The 25,190-nt window shown below is 42.8% G+C and overlaps 1 protein-coding gene across 1 annotated transcript in view; it reads right to left on the reverse strand.

Annotated features, from left to right (window-relative positions):
• Nucleotides 1–593: 593 nt before the first annotated feature.
• The window catches only part of snx29 (sorting nexin 29), a 196,896-nt gene continuing 172,299 nt past the window's right edge, over nucleotides 594–25,190 (reverse strand). Inside the window, exons 20-21 of the mRNA XM_080747936.1 lie at nucleotides 7,520–7,659; nucleotides 594–780 (exon numbers count right to left, since the gene is read on the reverse strand). Coding sequence (XP_080604062.1) covers nucleotides 654–780; nucleotides 7,520–7,659 — 267 coding nt within the window. The 3' untranslated portion in view covers nucleotides 594–653. The remainder of the gene's footprint in view (nucleotides 781–7,519; nucleotides 7,660–25,190) is intronic.

The following is a 25,190-nucleotide window of genomic DNA, read 5'->3' on the forward strand; positions in this document are numbered from 1 at the left end:
ACACGTGGAATGTCCACCTGCTGTCCAGTGGTAGTCTGCGGTGACAGAGAAGTTGGTCTGTGGCGTCAAAACATTGATGGCACTGTAATGCATTTGCCAAAAAACAACCATTAAAAAAATGAGTTTTCAAGAGTAAGCTATTCATTTAGCCCTCCTTCGTTACACCCCCCCCCCCAAAAAAAAAAAAAAAAAAAACTGTAGGCACTATGACCATAGTACAGTTTCACTCTAAAAAATGAGCAGAATAGGAAATAGATCCCTTGTTGAGTTCAAACTCTCTGTCCAGTCTAATCCATGTGCAGAGTGAGTCCTCTTTTGACTCCCTATGAGGTAATACTGGATGATAGGATAGAATCCCAGCTATATAGGCAACCAAGGAGAACCATTTAGCCTTCCCACAGCCCGAAAAAAAAGAAAAAACACCTCAAGACATGTCTTCCAACTGAGGACGTAGCATCTTCTCCTGGATTGTCTTTCTCTAGCTCAGGAGGACACGTGAGTCTGTCAGAAGCCCTCCCTGCTATCCAGACTCACCGTCAGCTCTTCATTCTTACCTGTGCCAAGTCCACAGGCTATACACATACTGTGGGGACGTCCTCATTGGCAAGCTATCAGAGATGAGGTCGAAGGGTGAAAAGAAACATTCAGAGGTTCTAGAGGTCACCGCTCTGGGGCTCCGGCCGGGCCTCCTGGTTGCGACTGCGGCCCAGTCGGGGGAACCGCGACGAGGCTTTGGAACGTGCCGTCTTGGCCCCTCCTTCATTGGTCTGAGGGGTGTCTCTAAAAAATATATAATAATAAACATATGAAATCACACAGTCAGACGGTATTTACGTGTGTTAATTCAATCACTTACAGTATCCAAGTTACCTGCAGTCTTCTTTCTGTACAGTATATTAAGGGTTTGTTAGCCTCGGGATCCAGACTTTTCAAGAAAGAAAAGCCTGGGATAGCGCCCCTGTAACTGTGGCTCACGACATTTTAATTGTATATAAAATATATGTAGCCGTTCAGATATCTTAGTTATTTTACATCAGTATTGTTCATGTGAACTGGTTTGTTTAGGTTTATCCATTATAATTATAAAATCGCTATGATTTATCACTCGTTTTCCACCGCGGATCACTTCCTCATTTACTCAAAGCGGACAGCAGCAGGAGTCATGTCCCCCGCCGTGTCCGTTCCGAGACGCCGGAGGAGCCGATGAGATCTGTCGGGGCCATAGAATGTCCGTGTTAGGTTAGACTAAGGGTTTGTTGAATTAAATGTATGGATTGCAATTCACATAATCACTATGGATATAATTAGCTAAGAATAGAAGGGGTGTTGTACAATTAGCTTAGCTCGACTGCCTTTGTGTTTCTTTTTGTTTTCTTTCTTTTCTTTCTTTCTTTTTAGGTCTGTTGTCTCTTCTTCGTTTGTCTGTCCTTTTTATGTTGTGTGTAATATTTGTTGTAAAATAAATACTTGAATGATAAAACAGGTTACCCGCATACAAAAGAGTTACCTGCAGTCACGAGGGACGAGCCACAGCCAAAGGAATTACTGTTTTAACTTCATAAGCACCTCTTCCCTTTTTACACAATTTTACAATAATTCACACAGAAATAAGCAAGGATTTTAATAGTGTGGTTGCTATAGGCTCCACACTATTGTATTCGGTCAGATTTTTGCCAGCAAAGTGAACCTGTGTTTTATAAACTTTTTGAGTAATGTTATCGGGGTTCTAAGGCTGCACAACAGAAAAGTGAAGCTTTTGGTCATGCTTCACACACTGTTGTCTGCTTCGTAAATGACATCACAATATATAGCCTAATATAAATGGTAAGTCAGAATTCAATGCCCACTGCATTCCTCGCGACTCTCATCAGTGCAACCACACTTGCACTTTCCCAGAATTGCACCTTTCTAGTTTAACCTGCTTTTAGTGTGGGCAATGGTTAGCATTGCACACGTTATGAATTTGACCAGGGTCGGCAACAACAGTGATTCGATGAGGACTGTTATCAGCAGAAACTGAAATTAATTGGGAACAATATTTGAGAACATCGTATTTACTCAAATCAGACTGGGTGAAGTAGCTATAGATGTTCCTGCATACATGTGGCTTCAGACCACTCAATATGTGCTGACAGTCCTGTTTATACATAACCGATGACATTTTAAGATAAGACAACTTCACAAAAACGGTTGGAATGCTGATAGTTGCACAGGAGGGTACTACAGTATATGAATCCCACGTGGGTCAAATGTGGTAGGATTGTATCCCAGCAGAACCTGCTCTCTCTGCTGTCTCTTCTCTCTACGCTTTCCCACTGAATGTCAACTAAATTATATATACAGTACACACAGGAAGATTCATTCAACCTCAAGTCGTCTGCTTTGGCTTGCCTATGTCCACACCTGCTGCTCGTTCCCTCGATGACTCCCGATTATGTAAAGCAGCTCATTTCCCTCTGTTCTCTGCCATATTATGAGGTTTATGCTAGTTTTCAGAGTTATGACTCAGGTTCTGTCCTCCATAATTTCCCTGAGTGTTTGACCTTTGCCTGGACTCTGGGTGAACTATTATTGCCTGCTCTGCTTGCCTGTTTCCGGGTTTTGACCTCAGCCAGTGTAACCGTACCCTTATCCCCCTTGTTGTGATACAGAACTAATTTGAACCTGCTCTGTCTCTGTTTATTTACACTTGGGTCCTGTTCATCTGACATGCAGGTTAGCACAAGTTACCTGTGGTCACGAGGGTCAGGCCACAACAAAAGTAGATACTGCTTTAAAATCACAACCACCTCTTCTGCGATCTTTTTTCTGCCTTTGTAATTGTAATTTTCCCTCTAGCACAGCAAAGAAATAAGCCATGTTTTTTATTTAGTCTACTTGGGGTGTGGGGCTTCAATCCGTAGTTTATTCCCCTGTTCCCATTTCGAGTCTAGTCTGATATGAATTTGACCAAGGTCGGCAAAAACAGTGAGGCGATGGGGACTGGTATCAGCAGAAACTGATATTAAATTGGGAACTAAGGCGCCGTGTAGAAACTGCAAACGATCTCATTTAAATGAAATAAAATGAAATAAAATAAAATGTAGCTACATAAATTATGGATTTCTTTGTTCTGCCTCCCAGTATGCGATGGTAATGCTACATCAGTATTACAACATAACTGATGGAATAACTGTTGGAACGCCAATAGTTGTACTGGAGGGAGGCATATAATTACATTGAACAGGTAACACAAGCATGGATGTGGATCACATTGAGTGTAACTGGATTAGTGGCAAAAGGTACATTGTAATACACAAGTGTGGCCTGACTAGCGAATTGCCTCTCCAACGATTCTCTCTGCCTTCAGCACAAACATACCCAGGACATTTCCTCAAATACATGTGCACGAGACTGTGTGCATGACAAAGATTATAGGGTATTAAGTAAAACCACACACATACCTGTTTTTCATCAAATCAGACGAAAGCAGTGACCCTCAAAGTCTAAACTATGACATTGCTATAGCACTGAGAAAACAGAACGCAGCACAAACTCTCACACAGACACACATCATGCACGGTAGCCTATTATCTGCCCTGACCGAGGCAGAAAAAGGCCACAGAGAGCGAGCGATTATCCATTCCCATGACAAATCCTCATTTTGAAGTTGACGCTGAAACAGAGGTCTCTAGCCTCAACCCCCGGCCCCCCTCACCCACCCCATGCACTCACTGCTGCGGCGACAGAGGATGCATGTCAATACGCCGAGCCATCAGACGTGCCTGAGTGCGCACAGTGCTGAGTGTAAACAACTGTGTGCTGAGCGTACGCCGTTGGTCTGTAGTACACAGCCTGAGAGGACGTGTTAAAGTGCTGTTGCCTCAGTGCTGTGGATGAGGGTGGAACATGATGAGTGAAGCGCGGTTATAGTTGCCAACATGAGAGTGCCTATACAGTATACAGTATGTATGGTAGTACCACATACATACTGTATAGTGCAGGGGTCTTCAACAGGGGGTCCGGGATCCATAGGGGGTCCTCACAGAGTTACTACAGGGGGTTCTCCAAATCTTTGTGTGATAGGAAAAAAAAATCTCCTTTTTTTATATTAACCACTTGAACCCTAATGTCCATATTCTGAGAACTTTACGCAAAAATAGCAGATCTACAAGCTTGTAGATCGACTATTTTCGGCAAAAAGGTTTGGTGTAGAGGGGAAAAAGAGCAGACTAAGTACAGATTGAAAGGTGAAGTTTATTAAGTATTGACAGTTCAAGTGGTTAAATATCAGAAAACACAAATTTACATGAATCCAAAAGACACTGATGATTGTGCTATCAAATAATGAAAATATATGGAATCTATGAAAAGGTTGTGGGGGTCTCTGCTTCATCTCTCTCAGAGCTAAGGGGTCCTTGGCCTGAAAACGTTGAAGACCCCTGCTGTATAGTGGTTATAATGTACTTATAATGTACTTACACTGACATGTAAGTCACGCACGCGCGTGCGCACGCACACACACACACACACACACACACACACACACACACACACACACACACACACACACACACACACACACACACACACACACACACACACACACACACACACACACACACACACACACACACACACACACACACAGTGTGTCTCTCCTTGTCTCATCCTCTGTCTCTCTTCTGTCTCCTTCTATCTCTGCCATTGTCTTACCCTCTATGTCTTTCATGCTCTCTCTCTCAAACTGTATTTTTCCCTTTACTCTCTTTGCCCCCCCCCCCCCTGGTCTTCATGTCCTGTCCTCTGTTCGTCCTTCTCTCAATCTCCTCGTATCTCTCATGTTCTATCATTCTCTGTCATCCGCGCCAAGCGTCTTTCATCTTGCCTCTCCCTCTCTCCTTCACCTCCCCTCCGTCGCCACTCCTCTTCCAACTCTAACGTTCTCCTTTTTTCAACCGCTGTCTGCCCCCCCACCCCACCCCACCCCACCCCCCTCTCTATCCTCCTCCTCTCTCTCTCATCATGCTAATGAATGTACTAATCATCCTTTCATCCATCAGTGTGCAGTGAAGCTGTTACACGGCCAACTCACTCACGGGCTGTGGTGAGAGTTTCATCACGCCGGCCTGACCGGCAAGGTTGGCAACAGCAAATATTACGTGGACTAATGTGCCTCAATTTCACTTCATATATCCAGGGGTGTCGCACCAAATTCTGGCCCTGGGTGCTTTAACTATTGAAAAAATAGCAGATATGGAGCATCGTAACGGAAGTGGTTTACTGGTGCCACTTAAAAATCGTTATCCATTTTCCCCATAGACTTTAAAAAATATATTTATTACAATTATGTTAAGCCTAGAACCAAGCCATCCAGGATGGCAGTGAATCATGACCATACAACATTTGTTTCGGTCTGGTGACCGAAACGTTGCTACATTATTAATACATTCTCTGAAACAGACAAGCGGCAATGTGCGGGTCAGTCTGTCTATTAGTCAGATCTCCTCCTAGTATTTATTTTCGGACCAGGGTTGATTTTTTCAGATTTTCGCAACTGTCGCCACTGGGTCCTTTGCTTCTCTCTCCTTGGCCTGAAAAATGCTTTCGAGGATTTCGGATTTCCAAAACGCAACGAAAAAACACTTAACTGATGTTTTGTAATAATAATCAAAATCTACTGTACATTTGAAGAAAGCTAGCTGTCAAATAATTGTAGTTAGTAAAGTATTTGTCTGAAAAATGGAAGTAAAAGTAGCTCAAAAGTGTACTTGAGTACAGTGCTCAGTTACTTTCCACCCCTGCATGCGTGCGTGCGTGAGAGTGTGTAACCAGCAAAGCAATGCACTCTAGGAAACAGTCATTGCCGCTGCCGCTACAGCGGTAGCGGCAATGACTTGGCCTGATGCCATTCTTTTGACACAGCAGTCACTTCTCATCGTTATATTCCAAATGTGTCAGCACAATCTTTATTTGACTCCGACGCAAACTGATGTTCTTATGAGGAATAGAGATATGATATTGATGGGGTTTGAGGCAGACTTTACACAGTCAAATCCTCAGTGTTAATTCATCCATATGTACTGTAGGGCTGTCACCATTACAAATTTAAGTTTACGATTAATTGTCACACAAATAATTGCCATCAACGATTTAATTGTGTTTTCATTGAACGTGCCATGAACAACACACAATCTTTCTTTGGGTTTTAGGTTTCATAATCAGAAATTGCACAGGGCGGATATGACAAATGACTTAAATATACAAAGAAATTACTGAGAAAATGTCAAAATAGCAAAGTGATGTGTGATAAGCTTGTAGATCTGCTAGAACAGGCATGTGGGAACTTTCACGGTAATCGGACGCTGCGTTCATGATTCGAGGAATTTTGTTCAAAGCAAACCACTCCTATATATATGGAATATGAAAAATCTGACAGATCTATCGTGATCATGTGACTATAGAAATACAAAATCTCTGTGTTTTGCAAAAATCGGCTTCCTGGTGGCGCTATAACATTAACGTTTGGGGCAGTGATTCCGCTCTGGCATCCAGAGACTGTACGTGCACAGTTTTATGTAGTATGGGTCAACGGTGCCGGAGATTAGTTGTTCACAGACGGACACGGACGGACAGGGGGCAAAACATAGTCTTGGCCACACCTTCGGCCTGGTGGAGACAATAAGCAAATAAATTGAATAATGTAAAAATGCAAAAGTGACTGGCATGGAACAGCAGGTTTGTGCTGTGTGTCTTAATGAGTGGGTCTCAAATTATTTCATGGCAAGGACACCAAAATTAATAATGTATTTGGCCACACTTGGTGACTGGTCACAGGGAGAGAGAATCGGTGTGAATACTGGCAGGAGAAAATGACTGGACCATCTGAGCAGTCAGAAACAGACTGGTTGGGAGGTGGGTTACATACACAGCATTCCCTCCAACACTATGTGTCTGTGTGTGTGTGTGTGTCTGTGTGTCTGTGTGTCTGTGTGTGTGTGTGTGTGTGTGCGTGTGTGTGTGTGTGTGTGTGTGTGTGTGTGTGTGTGTGTGTGTGTGTGTGTGTGTATGTGTGTGTGTGTCGCCGTCTCATTGACTGAAACTGAGGGGGTTCATGTATTTCAGGTCTATGACTCAGTACACGTACGTCCAGCCCTACCACCAGTTGGTATGTGCTTCCCTATATCCAGGATATATACAACAGACAGTTGTGTCTGTAGGACTATCGAAGAGCCCAGCCACCCCAACCAGGGACAGTATTAACGGTTATTGTTAGCGGTACAGCAGCCACGACCTGCAGGACCAACAGGCTCGGTGACAGCATTTAACACTTATTCTTATTTAGTGTGGTTACTCAAGGCAACAAGACTATTTTTCTAGTCCTACGGTCTTTTGAAAACTTTTATTTCACCTAGAGTTAACCTGTTTTCAGTTAACCTTTCAGTAACCCCACAAGTCCATTGAGTTCAGTGGAGGCTTTCTGTAAACCCATAACCCCCTCCCTTCTCATTGTTGTTGTTGGTTGTGTGTGCATACTTACAGGCAGAAGGGAAGCAGGGACAGCAGGGTCTCCTTGGTGGGTTTAGCAGTGAACTCTGGCAGTGCTTGGATGACTTTGTTCATCACCATACGCAGGTAAACCTGAAGCTGCTTTCTACGCTCCTCTACAAACTTGGCATCCTGCAGAAAGATGGATAGAGACAGAGGCTATGTTCAGAACGGCAGCCCAAATTGAATTTTGGCCTTTTTTTTTTTTTTTTATCAAATCTGAACAGAAAAAGAAACACATGTAAACTGATTATTGCCAGTAAGATTTGAACCACCTTATAGGTGATTTGAGTGTGCACTGCAGTCTGGATACTTCATTTCATATGAACGTAGAGAATCAGAGCTATAAAATGAGCCACATTTTGGAACTACACCGTACAGAATGACACATTTTAATCTTGCAAACCTATGTCCACATTGAAAGGGAAAATACACTCTTCTTCTCTATCTTTTCATGTACTAATCTCTCGCCCAAATCTATCCCAGACTACATTGCATGTGAATGCTTGTAGCTCAAGCATGACCTCAATTTGAACTTGATTTTGTGGCTAATATTTTTTTTCTTTGGACTTGACATGACAGCCGAGCTGAATAATAATAGAGAGAATAGAGAGAATAATAATATAAAGTTAACCAGACAAGTATAACTTTTTAACTCATTTAGTGCTCCTGAAATTAACGGATTAAAATGTCCAGCGTGCCTCCCGCAGGCTGCATCCACGACCGTTCTCTTATTTTGAAGGCCAGAAGTCCATAGCGTAAACACTTCCGGTTTGACGTCATCGCGTCATTCACAGGAAGCGGTCATCGTCAACATGTGGTTGTGTAATGGCGGATCGGTGCTTTTCAACATGTGTTATATAAGCGAGAATCTACTGCCATCCTCCCTTTAGAAGTGTTGTTTTGAGATAATGGACATTAAAGATGAGATTCCCCGTCTGCCTCAATGTTATGGGATTACTATTTTGTGCTCGTGAATCTGTGATGATGATGAATCGGCGAGGGCGATCGTGTCAGGACCTTCCGGCACCAACAGGTAATAGAGTACCGCCGTTACAGTAATAGAGTACTTTTCACGAGTATACTCGGGATCGGCAGCATGTGCTACTCGAGTATACTCGGGATCGGCGCTAATTGAGTTAACATCACAGATTTGACAACACTGGGAAGTCATTTGATATACTAATTATGGAGGTCGAGCGTAAGATGATAGTTCTGTGTGTGTGAATATATTTTTGACTGAAATTATTTCAGTGACGTTTGGCTGCTCTCCTCTAAGGTTTGCATGTGTGTGATAGCCCAATATTAGTGGCACCTGGTCACAAACAGTATTAGCTCAAAAGAGAGGGACTAATAACTGGCCCCCCTTAAATAATTACAAGGAGTAGTATTGCATTTACCATCTGGCGGTTAAAAGTTGCAAGAAAAAAAGAAACCTGAACATCTCAAGGATAAAACGAAATGCGCCTCGCCCTCATTTCAGTTGAAATAACTTTCAAATAAATTATCTTTCTGATTTCAGTACAGTCAGTTTCCAAAAAAACATAATTACCACACAACTATAAACATCACAACAACCCCTCATTACAGATTCCCTTCAGGGCAGGAAGGAGAAAAGCTGTGGAATATTCCACAACAGACAAGAACCGTAGAGAAGTTTGTGAAACTTCAAACTAACACCAGCCATTGTGAATAAAGACATGGACCACAGAACTATAACTATGACCCCACTGAGCTAGAGAAAGAAAGTTAGAGAGCATTATAGAGAAGAGGGCAGATAAGTTAGACAGAGACAGGAGAGTGGGATTTTATTTGAAGGCCTATTTATTTTTTAAAGACAAAAACGGTAAGTGTCTACATCTGCTGTATCATGTTTGCCTAACTCAGGGGTCTTCAACAGGGGGTCCCCTAGGGGCTCCTCAGAGTTACTACGGGGGGCACCAAAGCTTTGTGTGTGTGATAGGATAATTCTTATAAATGAACAACTTGAACCCTATTCTCCTTTTGCACAAAGTAGTGCATTGCAAGATAGAGGGCGCCAGATCCCTTTTAGTCACACCCTACCACTACTTCCTGTTCATCCACAGAGCATTGATTGTAGTTGCTTCCTCCATTAGATTAAAGTGCTTTCTTTTCACTTTTTTCAACTTGTATTACTTGTCAAAATACATTTTATTTGTCTGCCTCATCTTTTTACCATCCCAAGTAATAAAAGTTGAAAAAAGTGAAAAGAAATCTAATGGAGAAAACAACTAGAATCAATGCTCTGTGGATGAACAGGAAGTAGTGGTAGGGTGTGACTAAAAGGGATCTGGCGCCCTCTATCTTGCAATGCACTGCTTTGTGCAAAAGGAGAATAGCATCCCTATTCTGAGGAGAACTTTAGCCAAAAATAGCAGATCTACAAGCTCTTGCTACGAGGCGTTGAGAGCTTGTAGATCGGCTATTATTGGCAAATAGGTTTTTGGTGTACAGGTAAAAAAAAAGATCTGACCAAGTACATAGTGAAAGGTCAAATTTACTAAGTATCGACAACTTAAGTGGTTAAATGTCTGAAAAACACATTAACATGAATACAGCATAGACTTATGACAGTGCTGTCAAACAAGTCGATGAAAATCTACATCACACATTTATACAATATGTAGAGGGGGTCCCTGCTTTATTTCCCTCTCAGCTAAGGGGTCCATGGCCTGAAAACGTTGAAGACCCCTGGCCTAACTGTTTGTCCCTGTCACCTCCCTTGCTGTCTCAACAGAGAACCATGCACAAAGTGGAAGGAGTGGATCTCTTTCTGTAAACAAACAACTTTATTTCCAATGAATTCCTCTCTGAGACATTCCTGCATTGAGGTTTTCCTCCTGAGGGAAAACATACAGCCACATCACAAGAGCTACTGTAGGTAGCATGGCTAATCTGTGTCTGCAAAGGTTGACAACAAAGACACGGGCAAAGCTGCTTTTTTATTCTCTGGGTAGAATGCAAGACTGGAACCAACTCCTATTGCTGCCGATCACACACCATCACAGTCCAACACCGCTTCAGGATTACTGACCATCTCTACAGAAAATACAGCTGATTTATTTTCCACATAATTACACACGTCAACAAAGCGCTAAACGGTTCTGCATCAATTTGTCTAGAGAAGAGAATCGGCTGAATTTATTCTTCCAGTGATGTCATGAGAAGGACAGTAGGACACCAAAAGAGGAAAAGGAGCTGAATGACATTTTGACAATTTCATGGTAAGCATAACAGAGAGCCACACAACTCTTCTAGGGATTATGGATGTCTGCAAAAACAAGACAGTGTCTAATAATGGCATGGCTTCTCTGTGCCGTACCAGTCTGGAGCTGTGACAAAAATCAATATTTGGGCACGGCGGACATCATGATGATGCCCAAAATATGACATTGGATCTTTGAGGAACTCCATGTTAGGTCAAAGATACAATTTCTTCATCTTTGGGACCCCAAACTACACTGTGAAATCCTCAATATTCGTTTAACTCGAACATTCAAATGTACATATGGAACCACATTTCTCAGCATTAAAGACCTATAACAGTTAATTTGGACCCCAGGTGGTCCCCTGGCCCGGCGTTGGGAAACCGTGTGGCTAATCTCTTCAGTCCCACGCCATAAACATCTAGGGAAAAATGCAGCTGGGATACTGACTATTTGTCAAATGTTGCACCTTGCTCTGTGAACATGTTTCGTTTGACATTTTGTGTTTTTAAAATCCTCAAGTTGGAATCCTACTGTCTTATTGTATCAGTGTGACATTTAATCTTCCTAACTATGTCAAGTGTTTTATTGATTTACTCATGGCTGTCACTGTATTGCTTTGATATTAAAAGAACATTGCAAGGCTTAAGGGTGTTGTCCATAATTTTTACATGGATTATGGTTTCTTTTATGTGTGGAGATAAACTAAACTCTACTAAAGTGACAGGTAATGACAGATCGATCAGTCAGCTCACTGAAGAGAAAAAATCATTCACACAGACAGAGAGGTTTCCTATTTTATAGTAGGTTAAGTATCCTTGTAAGTGTTTATACATTAGTTTACCAGAGTAAACGTATTCATTATTACTCCAGCTTGATTATTGAATGTCGGAACAGGTGCGGGGCAGATTTCGCTTTTTAAAACTGATCCAAACATTTATAAAACATACTGTATTTATTGTGTATGAGAATGCCCCATTATAACACACAAGTAGCGTTTTCCCACAATGTAATTTGACGGTTGATGAGACATACCAAAGCCTAAAGGAAGTTGGTATTGTGGATGACATTGTTGCGTGGTTAAACGAAAGAGGACTGCAACCTCAGAGCCATGGTCAACCAAAACCAGAGAAAGAGGGATGAGTTTGAACCCAGAGAAGTGTCGGTTATAGACTCAAAGCCACTCGCCTGAAACCAGACCCCGTTGAGGTGAACGCCATCAGAGACATGCCACCGCCAACAGGTGAGGCAGAGCTCTAGACGATCCTTGCCACTGTAAATTACCTTGCTAGATTTGCTCCAAAACTGCCCGGGGAGAGTGCAGTCAGTGCACCATTCAGACACCTGTTAAGGTGTGAAACTGGGACACAAAATTGGGACACAACAACTGAGTTGTTTTTTTTAGCAGATGAAGATTATCAAAGTACCTGTGCTGGTGCTAGCCTCTTTAAATCCTGGACAGGACGTTACACTCCAGGTGGAAGCATCCAAAAATGGCCTGGGTGCAACCATTATGCAGGGAGCCAGGCCAGTTGCATACGCATCCAAGCTGCTAATAGCACCGAGCAGAACTACTGTAAGTCCAAACTGAGATGAGCTATATGCTGTCTTTCACAGTGTGATGTACTGTAAAGGTCTGTCTATACTTCGACCGAAATGTTCGGTGAGTTGTGTTTTCCGACGTGCACATTTCCGAACTCTCATTCGGTCTAATGCCTTTCAGAAGTCCCGAGGGACATCATTTAATGGTCGAAAAGGACCTTTTGGGGGTTGGTGAAAGGGCCTTTCTGTGTGGAGTTTGCATGTTCTCCCCGTGTCTCCTAGGGTTGATACCCTCACAAAAACATGCACGTAATCCTGGTCTCAATACTGCCTCCCCCTGGCCAGCCGGGGCGCCTGATGGAGGGGAAAGGAACTGGTTGGAATAACGTGTTCCTTCCACGCGCTGCGTCCAAACCAGGGAAATCTCCACTGTCAGGTGAAAAGAAGCAACTTGGACTCCTCATGCATAGAAGGAAGCATGAGGTCAGTCCGTTGTCTCCCCAGGCGCGGCAGAGGGAGAGCAGAGCCCAGGATTACATAGGCAATTGGCACTGGGTGAAAAAATGGGTTACAAAATTGTGGGATAAAAATTATAGGAAAAAAAAAGAAAAGGACCTTTTGACCGAAATCTTCGGTTTCGGTCGAAGTGTGGACAGCCCTTTACTGTAGAATAAGACCACACACAACTAGAGACCATACTCTACAACCCTAGCCCTACGGCCAGTCTGGGAAAAGAGATCCCAGTAGCCAACATACTGTCAAGAAAATCCAGGTATGACGAGGACAGTTCACTAAGCACAGACAAGTTATACCGTATATTGATAATATCGACCAGGTCTTTTGGTCAGTCTGGCCGGAGACATGGAAAAAGGTGTCACTCATGTACCACTGTATGAGAAGATAATCTTTCCACACAAGCTCACAACGCACATGCTACTGTATAGTCCAGTTTTTTCTCAAACCTTCACATTTCAAGGTCTTCCCTTAACTCTGACAGTGTACAAATGGAACCAAATTAACCAGATCTACAAGCACACAACGCTTGTAGATCGGCTGTTTTCACTTTTTCATTTTTGAAATGAAAAATGCTAAAGAACGGTTTTGGACATACAAGGTTTTCACCCGACAATGACGAAATGGTACAAGGGGCCATGTTGCAACTCACACGAATTTCAATAGTAATAGTTTGCAGTGTCATGGGGCTTCCAGGCTAGAACATCTCTTCAAGCCTGCATAATCCACAAAACAATGGTTTAGTAAAAGAAAGAAAAAAAGAAAAAAGAACACGCTAAGACTGCAAAGAGGATCCTCACAAAGGCTAGAGGGGAAAAGATTTTGAAATGGAACGCCTGCACAGCAGCACAACACCACAATGGCTGCTGTCATGCAGAAAATCAAAACAGGGTTCCTAACGGCATACCATGGAAATGTTGTAGAAAAGACACCGGGCTGATACATGATAGAACTCACGTGAATTCAAATATTTTGCAGAGTCATGGGGCTTCCAGCACATCTCCTCATGCCTGCATAATCCACAGAACAATGGTTTGGTCCGAAAAATCTGTTGGGACTGAAAATGGGATCCTCTCAAAGAGGACAAGAAAGATCCGCACCTCAGCCTGCTGTACTATACTGTAAGAACACACTGGTCGTTGGGAGTCAAATCCTAATAACGAGAGGCAGGCTGCGTTCCATCCTGCCCACAACGTCTCTACAGTTACGACCTCAGGTAACCCTTCAGGATATGGTGTGAGCAAGGAGAGAAAAATCCCAACATTCCCAGAAACAGCACTGCAACAGGCCTGCTAGACCAGTGGTTCTCAACCTTTTCAGGCCGCGATCCCCAAAATAACCATATTTTAACTGGGGATCTTGTAGATCTGCTATTTTTGAAAAGTCGTGAAAATGTGTGCAAATCTATATAATCTTTTTTTAAGCGAACATTTCTAACTCAAATTTTGCTTCTGGGGGGTCCCTGGGAATAAATATTTTGAGATGGGGGTCCAAATTTTCATGATTTAAAAAAAAATATAGCAGATCTACAAACTCGGTGCCGCAATGTGGGCTTGTATATCTGCTATTTTGCAATAGTTAAAGCACAAAATAATGCATAATAATGCGTTCCCAGTCACATTCATGGGGGGCCCGCAGTGAATCCTTGTACCCAGGGCCCTGAATTTGGTGCGACACCCCTGATTGTGGTTGAATGAGACAGTGGACTAAAATAAGCGCTCCCAAGATAAAACTGCGTGGTGTAATATATTAGAGAGTCAAGTCATACGTAATATAGCCTAGTATCACAACAGCTTTATCGTTTCCTCATAACCCTTTCCCAAGAGGGAACCAGAAAACTGTCCCCTCAAGGTCAATTCTGACCGGTATTAATATCCTTGTGGGGACCCCACAGGGACAGTAATTACATAAACCACACCACGAGAAGCTGATTCCTCAAACGAGGTAGGAGGGGTGAAAAGAACATAATTCACCAAGTGGGAGGGGATGAGAGGTGCATTAACTCCCAAAGTAGTGGATAAGTATGGAAGTTTATTAAGTGTAGGAGGAAAAACTGCAACGCAGTGCACAGGGCAGTCTGGATGAGAGCGTAGGGGTTGGAGTGGGCACTATAAATCTCATGCTTTGCCTCTGTGTGTGTGTGTGTGTGTGTGTGTGTGTGCGCGCGCGCTCACACACGCTCATGTGCCACCGCTGGTTTCATGCTATGTCAACACGTTAAGAAGACACCCCAGCTGCTTTTCTACGGATGTCAGGACTGTAATAACACTAATGGACATCATGACAGATTTATCTCCCTGTGACGAACAGATAGGAAGGGATAGGAGGACTGCAGAGGCCGCGCACAGTCTGGTCTCTGGTTCACAGAGAGACAGAGAGGCTGCCGCGGCACGCTGATGTCACCACCTGGTCGTCTTCAAGTACGTAACTAATTTAGGATGAAAACCTCCTGCAGATCACGTGCGTGCTGTCACGCCTCAGCCCATATATGGACATATTGTGTCAGTCTAATGACGTTAGACATCTATGATGTCAGATGACACACAAGCGTGTTATAGACATGCCTGTACACATGTGTCTGTAATAAGTATGAATTTACACACAAGTGGTGGACAGTAATGAAGTACATTTATTTCAGTCAATTTTTTTTGCTGTACTTTGTTTTTGAAGCGGTGAAAGCCGCTTCCAAGGAGTAGTCCTGTAATTTTAGGCCAAAATTAGGCTAAACCTAAAACAAATTGCAATAGTAGCAAACTCAACTGATTTTGTATCCTCAATATGTCCTTAGTGAGAGAAAAAAAGTCCCAAGGAATCCCATCAGGGCAAAGTTTTGAAAACGACCTACAGTACCTACCTTCACTTACTATACACTACAATATAAAGGAAAAAATGACTCCCAAAAAATCTGCTTTAAGTTGGATGTGAGGGGTCAACCTAGGGGTTTTTAATTATTCTGAATCCATTGCAAGCATTTGTTTTGCACAAAAAACATTCCTTGGGCAAGAAATGGCCACTCAAAACGATGGTTTAGTGATGACTCATCAATTTTCACAGTCTTTTGGGGTCCGTTTTTAGCCCAAGGAATGTTTTTCATGCAAAACAAATGCTTGCAATGGATTCAGAATAATTAAAAACCCCTAGTTTGACCCCTCACATCCCACTTAAAGCAGATTTTTTGGGAGTCATATTTTCCTTTATAGTGTAGTCGTGTATAGTAAGTGAAGGTAGGTAGGTCGTTTTCAAAACTTTGCCCCGATGAGATTCCTTGGGACTTTTTTTCCCTCACTAAGGACAAAATGAGGATACAGAATCAGTTGAGTTTGCTACTATTGCAATTTGTTTTAGGTTTTTTCATATAATGACTGGACTAGAGTGGCTTTGTCTGTCCCGTACATGTTTTTTGAGGATTCCCTTAGATTCCCAAGGAGTGGCTTTGTCTGTCCCGTACATGTCCTGTGCATGTCCCGTGCACAATTGAGGATTGGTCAAGCTTCACATGATAATTTGGCCCTTCAGACAAAATCATTAATTCATTCAGAATTCATAAAAATATAGAACTAAAGCAAGTATAGATCTAGAACACAGAATGTATAGATCTAGAACACAGATTTCATAGCTCTAGAACACATGGAATAAAAATTCACCGCTTCACTTCGAACCGAGGTTTGATTTTTTTGATACATATATTTTTCACTCCAGTACATTTCAATGAAAAATATTGTACCTTTGACTCCATTTCATTTCTTGCAATGCAAGTGAACGGGCTCCCGGAAGAGTAGCGCGAGACACGACATTTCAACAGAGTTCAAAGTTTACAGCTTTACGACAATAATGGCGGAGCTGGTTGGAAATAAACAATGCATACTGACTCGAGGCATTATCTGCCGCAGGCATGAAGTGAAATTATTGACTTTCGAGAGAGATAAATACAATTTAACTTATCGCTCCTGTCTGAAGCCCTAGTCGGGTAGGACAGATGGACGCAAAATGGAATTGCATCTTTTGAAAAAAAAAATGAAAAAAAAGAAGAAAAAAATAACACCTGGACCATCTTTTGGGGGACCAAATAAGTACTTTTAGACGTAAGATTGCCTTGTGGGCAAGTACTCCAGTAAACTAACTCAAGTACAAATTTGACTGAGCAACCTTCACTTGTAGTGGAGTCATATTTGACCAGGATACTTTGACTTGAGTACTGGGGTTGAGTACTTTGTCTACTGTGTAGTGTGTAGGTATCATTACTAATCAATGGATTGGACTGGAGGCAAAACACTGCCTTCCGGAGTAAAACTGGTTGCACACTGCACTTCGTGTTTTCGTTGAGTTTTGGAAATCCGAAATCCTCGAAAGCATTTTTCAGGCCAAGGAGAGAGAGAGAAGAGAGAGAGAGCAAAGGACCCAGTGGCGACAGTTGCGAAAATCGGAAATAAATCTACGAAACGGGCGGCAGTGTGCAAATGTGATTGACATAACGTGAGGTTGATTTTTTTATTCACGCGCGATATTCGTCCCGAAAAACGCAGCAGTGTGCAAAGACCTTAAAAGATCTTTGAACTCAAGTGTTACTACCACACTTATTTGAGGCTTAATCTATCTCTCAGATTACTTTCTTGCAGTTACCCAGGACCTCTTGTCCCAGAATACATGTTATGTATGCACTAAGCCAGCTCTCCATCCATCCATCTATCCATCACTCCCTCTATCCTTTCCTCTCTCCCTCTTCTACAGTTCTGGTAGTACAATTAGGCTGGTAATGGCCATCCATCCATCCTACACACAATCACACCGTGTATGAGAACACATCCATTCTATATATCTACAACTCTGTATCAGAAGGGCTTTATTGCCAAGTGCAAGGAAACCTTCAGGCTCGGCTGGTGACAAAGTACAAGCGAGACAGGATATTGCAGCACATACATATACTTTCAGACGTCGGGCTGCACATTAGACAGCTTGTCAGAGCCAGACATCAGAACCTGTGATGTCAAGATTCAGAGGAGGGAAGGACGACGCATACAAGAGGAGACATGGAGGTTTAGTGCATCTCCTATTGCTGTTCTATTCACCCACAAAACAAAGTAACAGAGCACCAGCACCACAGATGGATAATGTATCCGACATGAAAACACACTCAAGTAATAAGTCACAGCTCAAAACACACACACACACACACACACACACACACACACACACACACACACACACACACACACACACACACACACACACACACACACACACACACACACACACACACACACACACACACACACACACACACACACAAACACACGCGTGTGCATTCACACACACGTACAGCCAGATGAAACTTCTTCAGTGCGTCATGTTATTTGCCCTTGTCCTGTCGCTTACAAGATTCATGTTAGCCAGCATCTGTCTCCCAACCAGTCAGCCCATCATGCTCACATACATCACTCTCTGAACAGTGTATATATGCAGGGAGACTTATAGGCTCTGTGTAAATGTACTGTATGCCTACTGCTGAGACACATGCAAATCTGCCAGATGCATTATGATGGTATAGCAAGGTAAACAACGGAGACAAGACACAACTAGGAAGATGCAATTCTGGGAAATTGCGAGTTGTGGTTGCCGTGATGCAAGTCACGTGGAATCCGCTGGGAAATGAATTCCGTCTTACCATTTGTCCCTTTCCCATAGAGAAGTCTAGAGAGACTTATCTTATGCATCTGCGTAACATTCTGTTTATTTACCATCATCAAACATGGAGAGAACACAAATCTTTTTTTTTTACTCTCTCACCTCTCTCTATCTCTCTCTGGCCCTGGGTGACCAGCCGGACCAAAGGAGAAAGAGGACCATGGTCCTTTTTAAGCAGACCAAAGGACCCTGGTGTGAACGACCCCTTAATAACCTGTGGACCGCCATTTGAAAACACTAGAGTTGTGCATAAGGCGAGTCGCCTGGATCATCGCGTTTCATCCGCTTACATTTAATGCCACCCCCCGAGTTGCCCGAGCTAGAGCCAGTGTCTTCTCATGCCACTGCCCGAGTTGCCCGAGTTGTAATTTTATCATAATTAATGATTTTACATTAATTACTTACAGTATGTTGCTCCGGTCCCATGTGAATCGGTAAAAGTCAGCGATTCGATTACAATGCACGTTGGGCGTGCATGTGAAGTGAAGCCCAGCCATAGAGAATGCATTATATCCCCAAAAAGAAAACTTTATTTTCTCAAAAACAGACTTTTCAATCCAAAACATGGCAAAATATGCATGTTTACATATCAAACTGACTGTCTATTGCCTGCGGCCATGTTGAAGTGTCATGTGACCCACGCTGGACCAATTGTGTCTAGATCGCTTACACAAGGACCCTCACTGCTAGCTCATTGCAGGAGAGACCCAACCTCCCCCAGCCAATCACAGTCAAAGCAGCGTGCCTACGTAATCTTGCCTGCCACATTAACCCTTTGTTGCTGGCAGCCGATGAAGTGTGTAACTAGAGACTCTGATCGTTCATGTGGTGCATGTTTTGACATTCTCACACCAACACAGAATTAGGAAAAAAGTTGGAAAAAAAAAGAAAGAAAGTAAAAAGTTGGTGGCAATGAAATGGGTAAGTCGATTTTTAAAGGTGGCATTGATTGTGTTAAGCATGGCCTGAGTGGTCAGCGCCATCTGGTGGACAACTCATTGGGTGAAGTGTGGAGATGATGGTTTGTCATCAGAATATGTAACTGATTGAAGCTCTTATGTGGTGTGGACACGCTGGTGCCTCTTCAGGTGACCTAACTCACTGAAACTCTTGTCACACTGTTTAAACCAGGGATGTCAAACATACGGCCCGCGGGCCGGATCCGGCCGCGAGATGATTCAATCCGGCCCCAGGCTTGTAGAGCATACATTTCTGAGCATTTCGAGAAAAAAAAGTAAGTCTCTAGCCCATTCCTGTCAAGAGTTATGATTGTTTTAAGAATTAACTTAACTAATGCCTTCTCACTGCAGGCTAGGTTTCTCCCACCTGGCAGTGATTGAGTTGATTGATTGGAATGTTAAGTGACCAGCTCTCTCTCTCTCTTTGAAGATGACAGCATTGCTAGGAATGGGGTGGGGGGTCTGGCTATGAATAATACCTGAACATACCTACAATATTCGAACTGTACTCAAAGATAACACATGTTAGACATGGAAATTAATGTTAAGAAAATAAATTATTTTAAAAATATAATAATAAAATGTAAAAGTTTTATTATTCAGATATTTACTGAATATGCCATTATTGTTCATTACTTTTATTCTTTTTATTATAAAATACAATAAAAATAATTATTGTCCTTTATCAATAATATATATTTTTTAGCCATTTAGAAATTATAGCAGAGACTATCAGGAATTGAATTATTCTATTATCAAATGGTTTATTCGTATTGGCACTTCTTAAAGGAGTAGTTCACCCCCAAAATGCCATGGAGCCAATGGAGACTCATTCCTAAAACTATTACAATAAATGCATGCCTATTGATTCCGGATGGGGACCCAAATATCCGGAATCAATGGGGGGAAGTGTACTATTATCACATTTTTGTTTTAGTAATGCGACAAATAAAATAAAAAATATATTATTGAACTCAAGTCTCCATGGCGTGAGTAAAAAAAAAGTAATTTTGGGGATGAACTACTCCTTTAAACAAATAGCATCTCTCGTACCTAACTGCAACTGTAATACCAATAATGAAAGTGGCTATTTTACTTAATAATGAACACAATTTGTAAAATGATATACTGCTTTACTGCTAGCTACAGCAGTGGCTGAGACGACAGGAAGAAAAACAGAGCGAACATGTGCGTGAGTGTGCATGCCATCCGATCCGCGACTGGTTCGGCCCTCATCAAGTCGCCTTTCATCCAATGCGGCCCTCACCCCAAAATGAGTTTGACACCCCTGGTTTAAACCTAAGGGTTTTTCTCCAGTGTGGACACGCTGGTGTGTCTTCAGGTGACCTAACTGACTGAAACCCTTGTCACACTGTTTACACATGAAGGGTTTTTCTCCAGTATGGACACGCTGATGTGTCTTCAGAGAATCTAACACACTGAAACCCTTGTCACACTGTTTACACATGAAGGGCTTTTCTCCAGTGTGGACACGCTGATGTGTCTTCAGAGAACCTAACACACTGAAACTCTTGTCACACTGTTTACACACAAAGGGTTTTTCTCCAGTGTGGACACGCTGATGTGTCTTCAGAAAACCTAACTGACTGAAACCCTTGTCACACTGTTTACACATGAAGGGCTTTTCTCCAGTGTGGACACGCTGATGTGTCTTCAGAGAACCTAACACACTGAAACTCTTGTCACACTGTTTACACACAAAGGGTTTTTCTCCAGTGTGGACACGCTGATGTGTCTTCAGAAAACCTAACTGACTGAAACCCTTGTCACACTGTTTACACATGAAGGGCTTTTCTCCAGTGTGGACACGCTGATGTGTCTTCAGAGAACATAACTGACTGAAACCCTTGTCACACTGTTTACACACATAGGGTTTTTCTCCACTGTGAACACGCTGGTGTGTCTTCAGGTGATCTAACCTACTGAAACTCTTGTCACACTGTTTACACACAAAGGGTTTTTCTCCAGTGTGGACACGCTGGTGTGTCTTCAGAGAATCTAACACACTGAAACCCTTGTCGCACTGTTTACACACAAAGGGTTGTTCTCCAGTGTGGACACGCTGGTGTGTCTTCAGGTGACCTAACCGACTGAAACCCTTGTCACAGTGTTTACACTGGAAAGGTTTTTCTTTGGTGTGGACATGCTGGACATGCTGTGTTGATAACTCAATGAAACTCTTATCACATACAAGGTTTTCTTTCATGTGTAAGTCATCAAATGTCTCTTTACTTCTCCTGGCTGCGTTGAAGTCCTCGCAAGATCTCGGTTTGTCTGTGTCTCCTTGTTGCTGGCTGGTTACACAGCTGGTGATCATCGGACAGGAAGATGAGGGCAGCTGTCCATTGCTCATCATTTGACGGTAGAGATTGTTGTGGCTCCTCTTCATGTTTTCATGGAGGGTGACCGGAGACGTGAAGGCGTATGGACACTAAGAGGACACCTGTGTCTTGGAAAATTATAAAGACTATAAATTGGAAAGCGTTTCTTTGTTTCTTGCAGGTTGGAAATTCTCTGTCAATCTCTTCATCTATGTCTCTGTCTGTAAAGGAATTCTCTCAGTCGTACTCAGACTAAATGTGAAGTTTAGAAACTGCGTCACATCTTATTAGGTCGACCAGAGCTCTGGTCTGACATCACACAACACAAACCATTGACATCATTCCTAATAACACCGATTTGCACATCTGACAGTTGCAATTCATCCATCTGTGAATTTAGTTGAATCAGTGAATCAAGTGGATGACCAAACCCAGAAATAAAGGCTCAAGCATATTGGACATATTCCCGTTTATGCCCATCTATGCCCATCTGGCATATGCTATGCTACAGGCATAGACGGCCTCTCTCGTGGCCGTGACGTCACCCTGTGTTTTTGAAGGGTTTTCCCATTGGATGACGTAAACACAGACAGACAGAAGTCCTTACTCGTTTATGCCCATATATTTATAGTCCTTACCCGTTACTACAGGCTTAAACACAGACACACACAGACATACATAGATTTGTATGGCCTACTTGTTATGTGCCAGTAGAGTTTTATATCAGGCCGCACTTGTTGATGGTGACGTAACCAAGAATGCTGGTCCCTCATTGGCTGTTGATGGTGATGATGGTGACGTCAGCACCCAATTGATGATGTCACTCTGTGCAATTTCAAGGGTTTTCCCATTGGATGATGTAAGCGCAGACACAGACAGACAGACTGACAGACTGACATAGATATGGCAAATTTATAGATAGACTAGAGGTTTGTGCCCACTTCGCCCATTTTATAGTAAGTAAAAATCAAACCTCGGTTCGAAGTGGAGCGGTGAATTTGAGCAGTTCCAGGTAAATATATATATATATATATATATATATATATATATATATATATATATATATATAATTGAATATTGAATATACATATTTTGGGGACCTCTCTGCGGGTCTTGACCCACAGATTGACAACATTAACCTCCCGTGGCAGGGGGAAGAGAATAGAATAGTCCCTGACTTTTTTTTCACCAATTTATATATTGACATGTGTCAATTCTTGATTGCCCGTGGCTCGCTACGGTGGCTGCATGCTTCGTGAGCCTCCACTCTAGCGGCTATCACGGGTGTGTGTGTGTGTGTGTGTGTGTGTGTGTGTGTGTGTGGTAAAAGTCCGCGCATGCGCAGATGCCGCCGTGCTGACCAACACAATTTGGACACACAAAGCCACACAAAGGGAGCTGTGCTAGCACACCGCTCCAAAAACTGACCAATCATTGGAATTGGCCCACTTATAGTCTGGTCAAAGTGTCATGTGAAGCTCATCAATCCACCAATCCTCAAGCTGCTACGGGCATAGACGGCCCCTCTCATGGCATGGCCATTATATACTGTGTGCCTCAATATTACTAGTAAGACGCCTCAGGGTGACATGCGACCTCGCCCTAAAGGGGAGGTTGCGCCAATTCTTGGCCATCTGGCCAGTGATGTATATGGGACCAGTTACCCATGGAGACCCCTGCATGATAGACGTCACTGTGGGTTTTCTCAAGGGTTTTCCCATTGGATGACGTCACTGTGGGTTTTCTCAAGGGTTTTCCCATTGGATGACGTCAGCGCAGACACACACACACACACACACACACACACACACACACACACACACACACATAGATTTCCCTAATTTATAGATAGATATAGAAGATAGATAACGTATCTCTTAGCAAAATGCAAGCACACGATTCCCGATGATAGAAGCCGGTCGAGTGTGTGTTTGAGCTGTGACTTCTTATTCCCAGTAATAAAGTCGAACAATAGTATCTGGTTTCCCTGTATCCACTGTCTCTCACTATTTGTATTACTTGCGCCAGCAGAGTAAGTTCTGCGTTCGGCTGCGTATGTAGGTAGGTAGGTAGATAGCTGCGTGTGTTTAAGCCCGTAGCCCAATCAGGGACCAGCATTTCTGGCAACATCATCATTAACAGCCAATGAGGGACCAGCATTCCTGGTGATGCCAGTGGTGATGTCACTGGCAGTGGTGATGCCAGTGGTTAGTGTACTTCATGGCATGCTTTGCTGGCGCACAAGTAGCAAGTTGGCACCTCGACAGAGTGCAGTTCTAGTTGACAGTATGTGCTAGGCTATACAGTATAATGTAATATTCTTCTTTTTTTCATTTGGATGAAAATGTGCGAAAGTTTCCTATACATCTTTGTATATATGAACTATATTACTATATAGTTCTTTCCTGCAGGGCACGATGACGTTCCCAGCATCAGACATGTGCCCTGCATGGAGATACATTTTGACGGGAGAAGTCACATGTTGGGTATATCAGTGTGCGGGTTCACTCACATGGTGATATGTAACATGTTTGGACATGAGAGCCAGTCACAGGGAGATGGGGGGGAATGAAATTGGCCATGCAGTGACAGGGAGGGCGGAGGTATAAGCTGGGATTCACATACATGCACACACAAGCGCATATATACACTCTTGCTCTCTCTCTCTCCCTCATAGTCTCTCTCTCTAAGTCACACACACACGCGCACACGCACACACACACACACACACACACACACACACATACAAACAAACACACACACACACACACACACACACACACACACACACACACACACACACACACACACACACACACACACACACACACACACACACACACACACACACACACACACACACACACACACACACACACACACACAAAGCTATGTCACATCACTGAGTGGAGATAAGGAGGCGAGTGGACCTATCATTGGAAGAGGAGCTTAAAGTAGACACACAGACTGTGTGCTGGGGTCTCTGCGTGAACCATGAAATACATTTAGAGTCCACGCTCTGCCACACAGAGAGGATAGCAGCTACCAATAAAAAAAAACAGTACCATCCAAAAATACATTCTGACTATACTACACCATATACTGTAGTAACCATGCAGTTTTCTATAGCGGAGGGTTTCAACCTGTAGTCCTTGAGGGGGTTCCAGGTGGTCCCCATGCTGAATGATGGAGAGTTGGTAACCAAATGGACCCTTATAGATCTTTAACTCAGATCAACTTACTCATTTTACATTTTTGTTAAACATCTGCATTACTTAATTTGCAAGAAGTCTACACAATTAGAGAACGCAGAAGAATTGTTAATTTGATCAACGTTTGCCTGTTTATCTCCCCTATGCGACCACATCAATACAGCATAGAATTCAAAATCATATCCA

The sequence above is a fragment of the Nannobrachium achirus genome, assembly GCF_963921795.1.
Source record: "Nannobrachium achirus genome assembly, chromosome: 18".
Lineage (NCBI taxonomy): Eukaryota > Metazoa > Chordata > Actinopteri > Myctophiformes > Myctophidae > Nannobrachium > Nannobrachium achirus.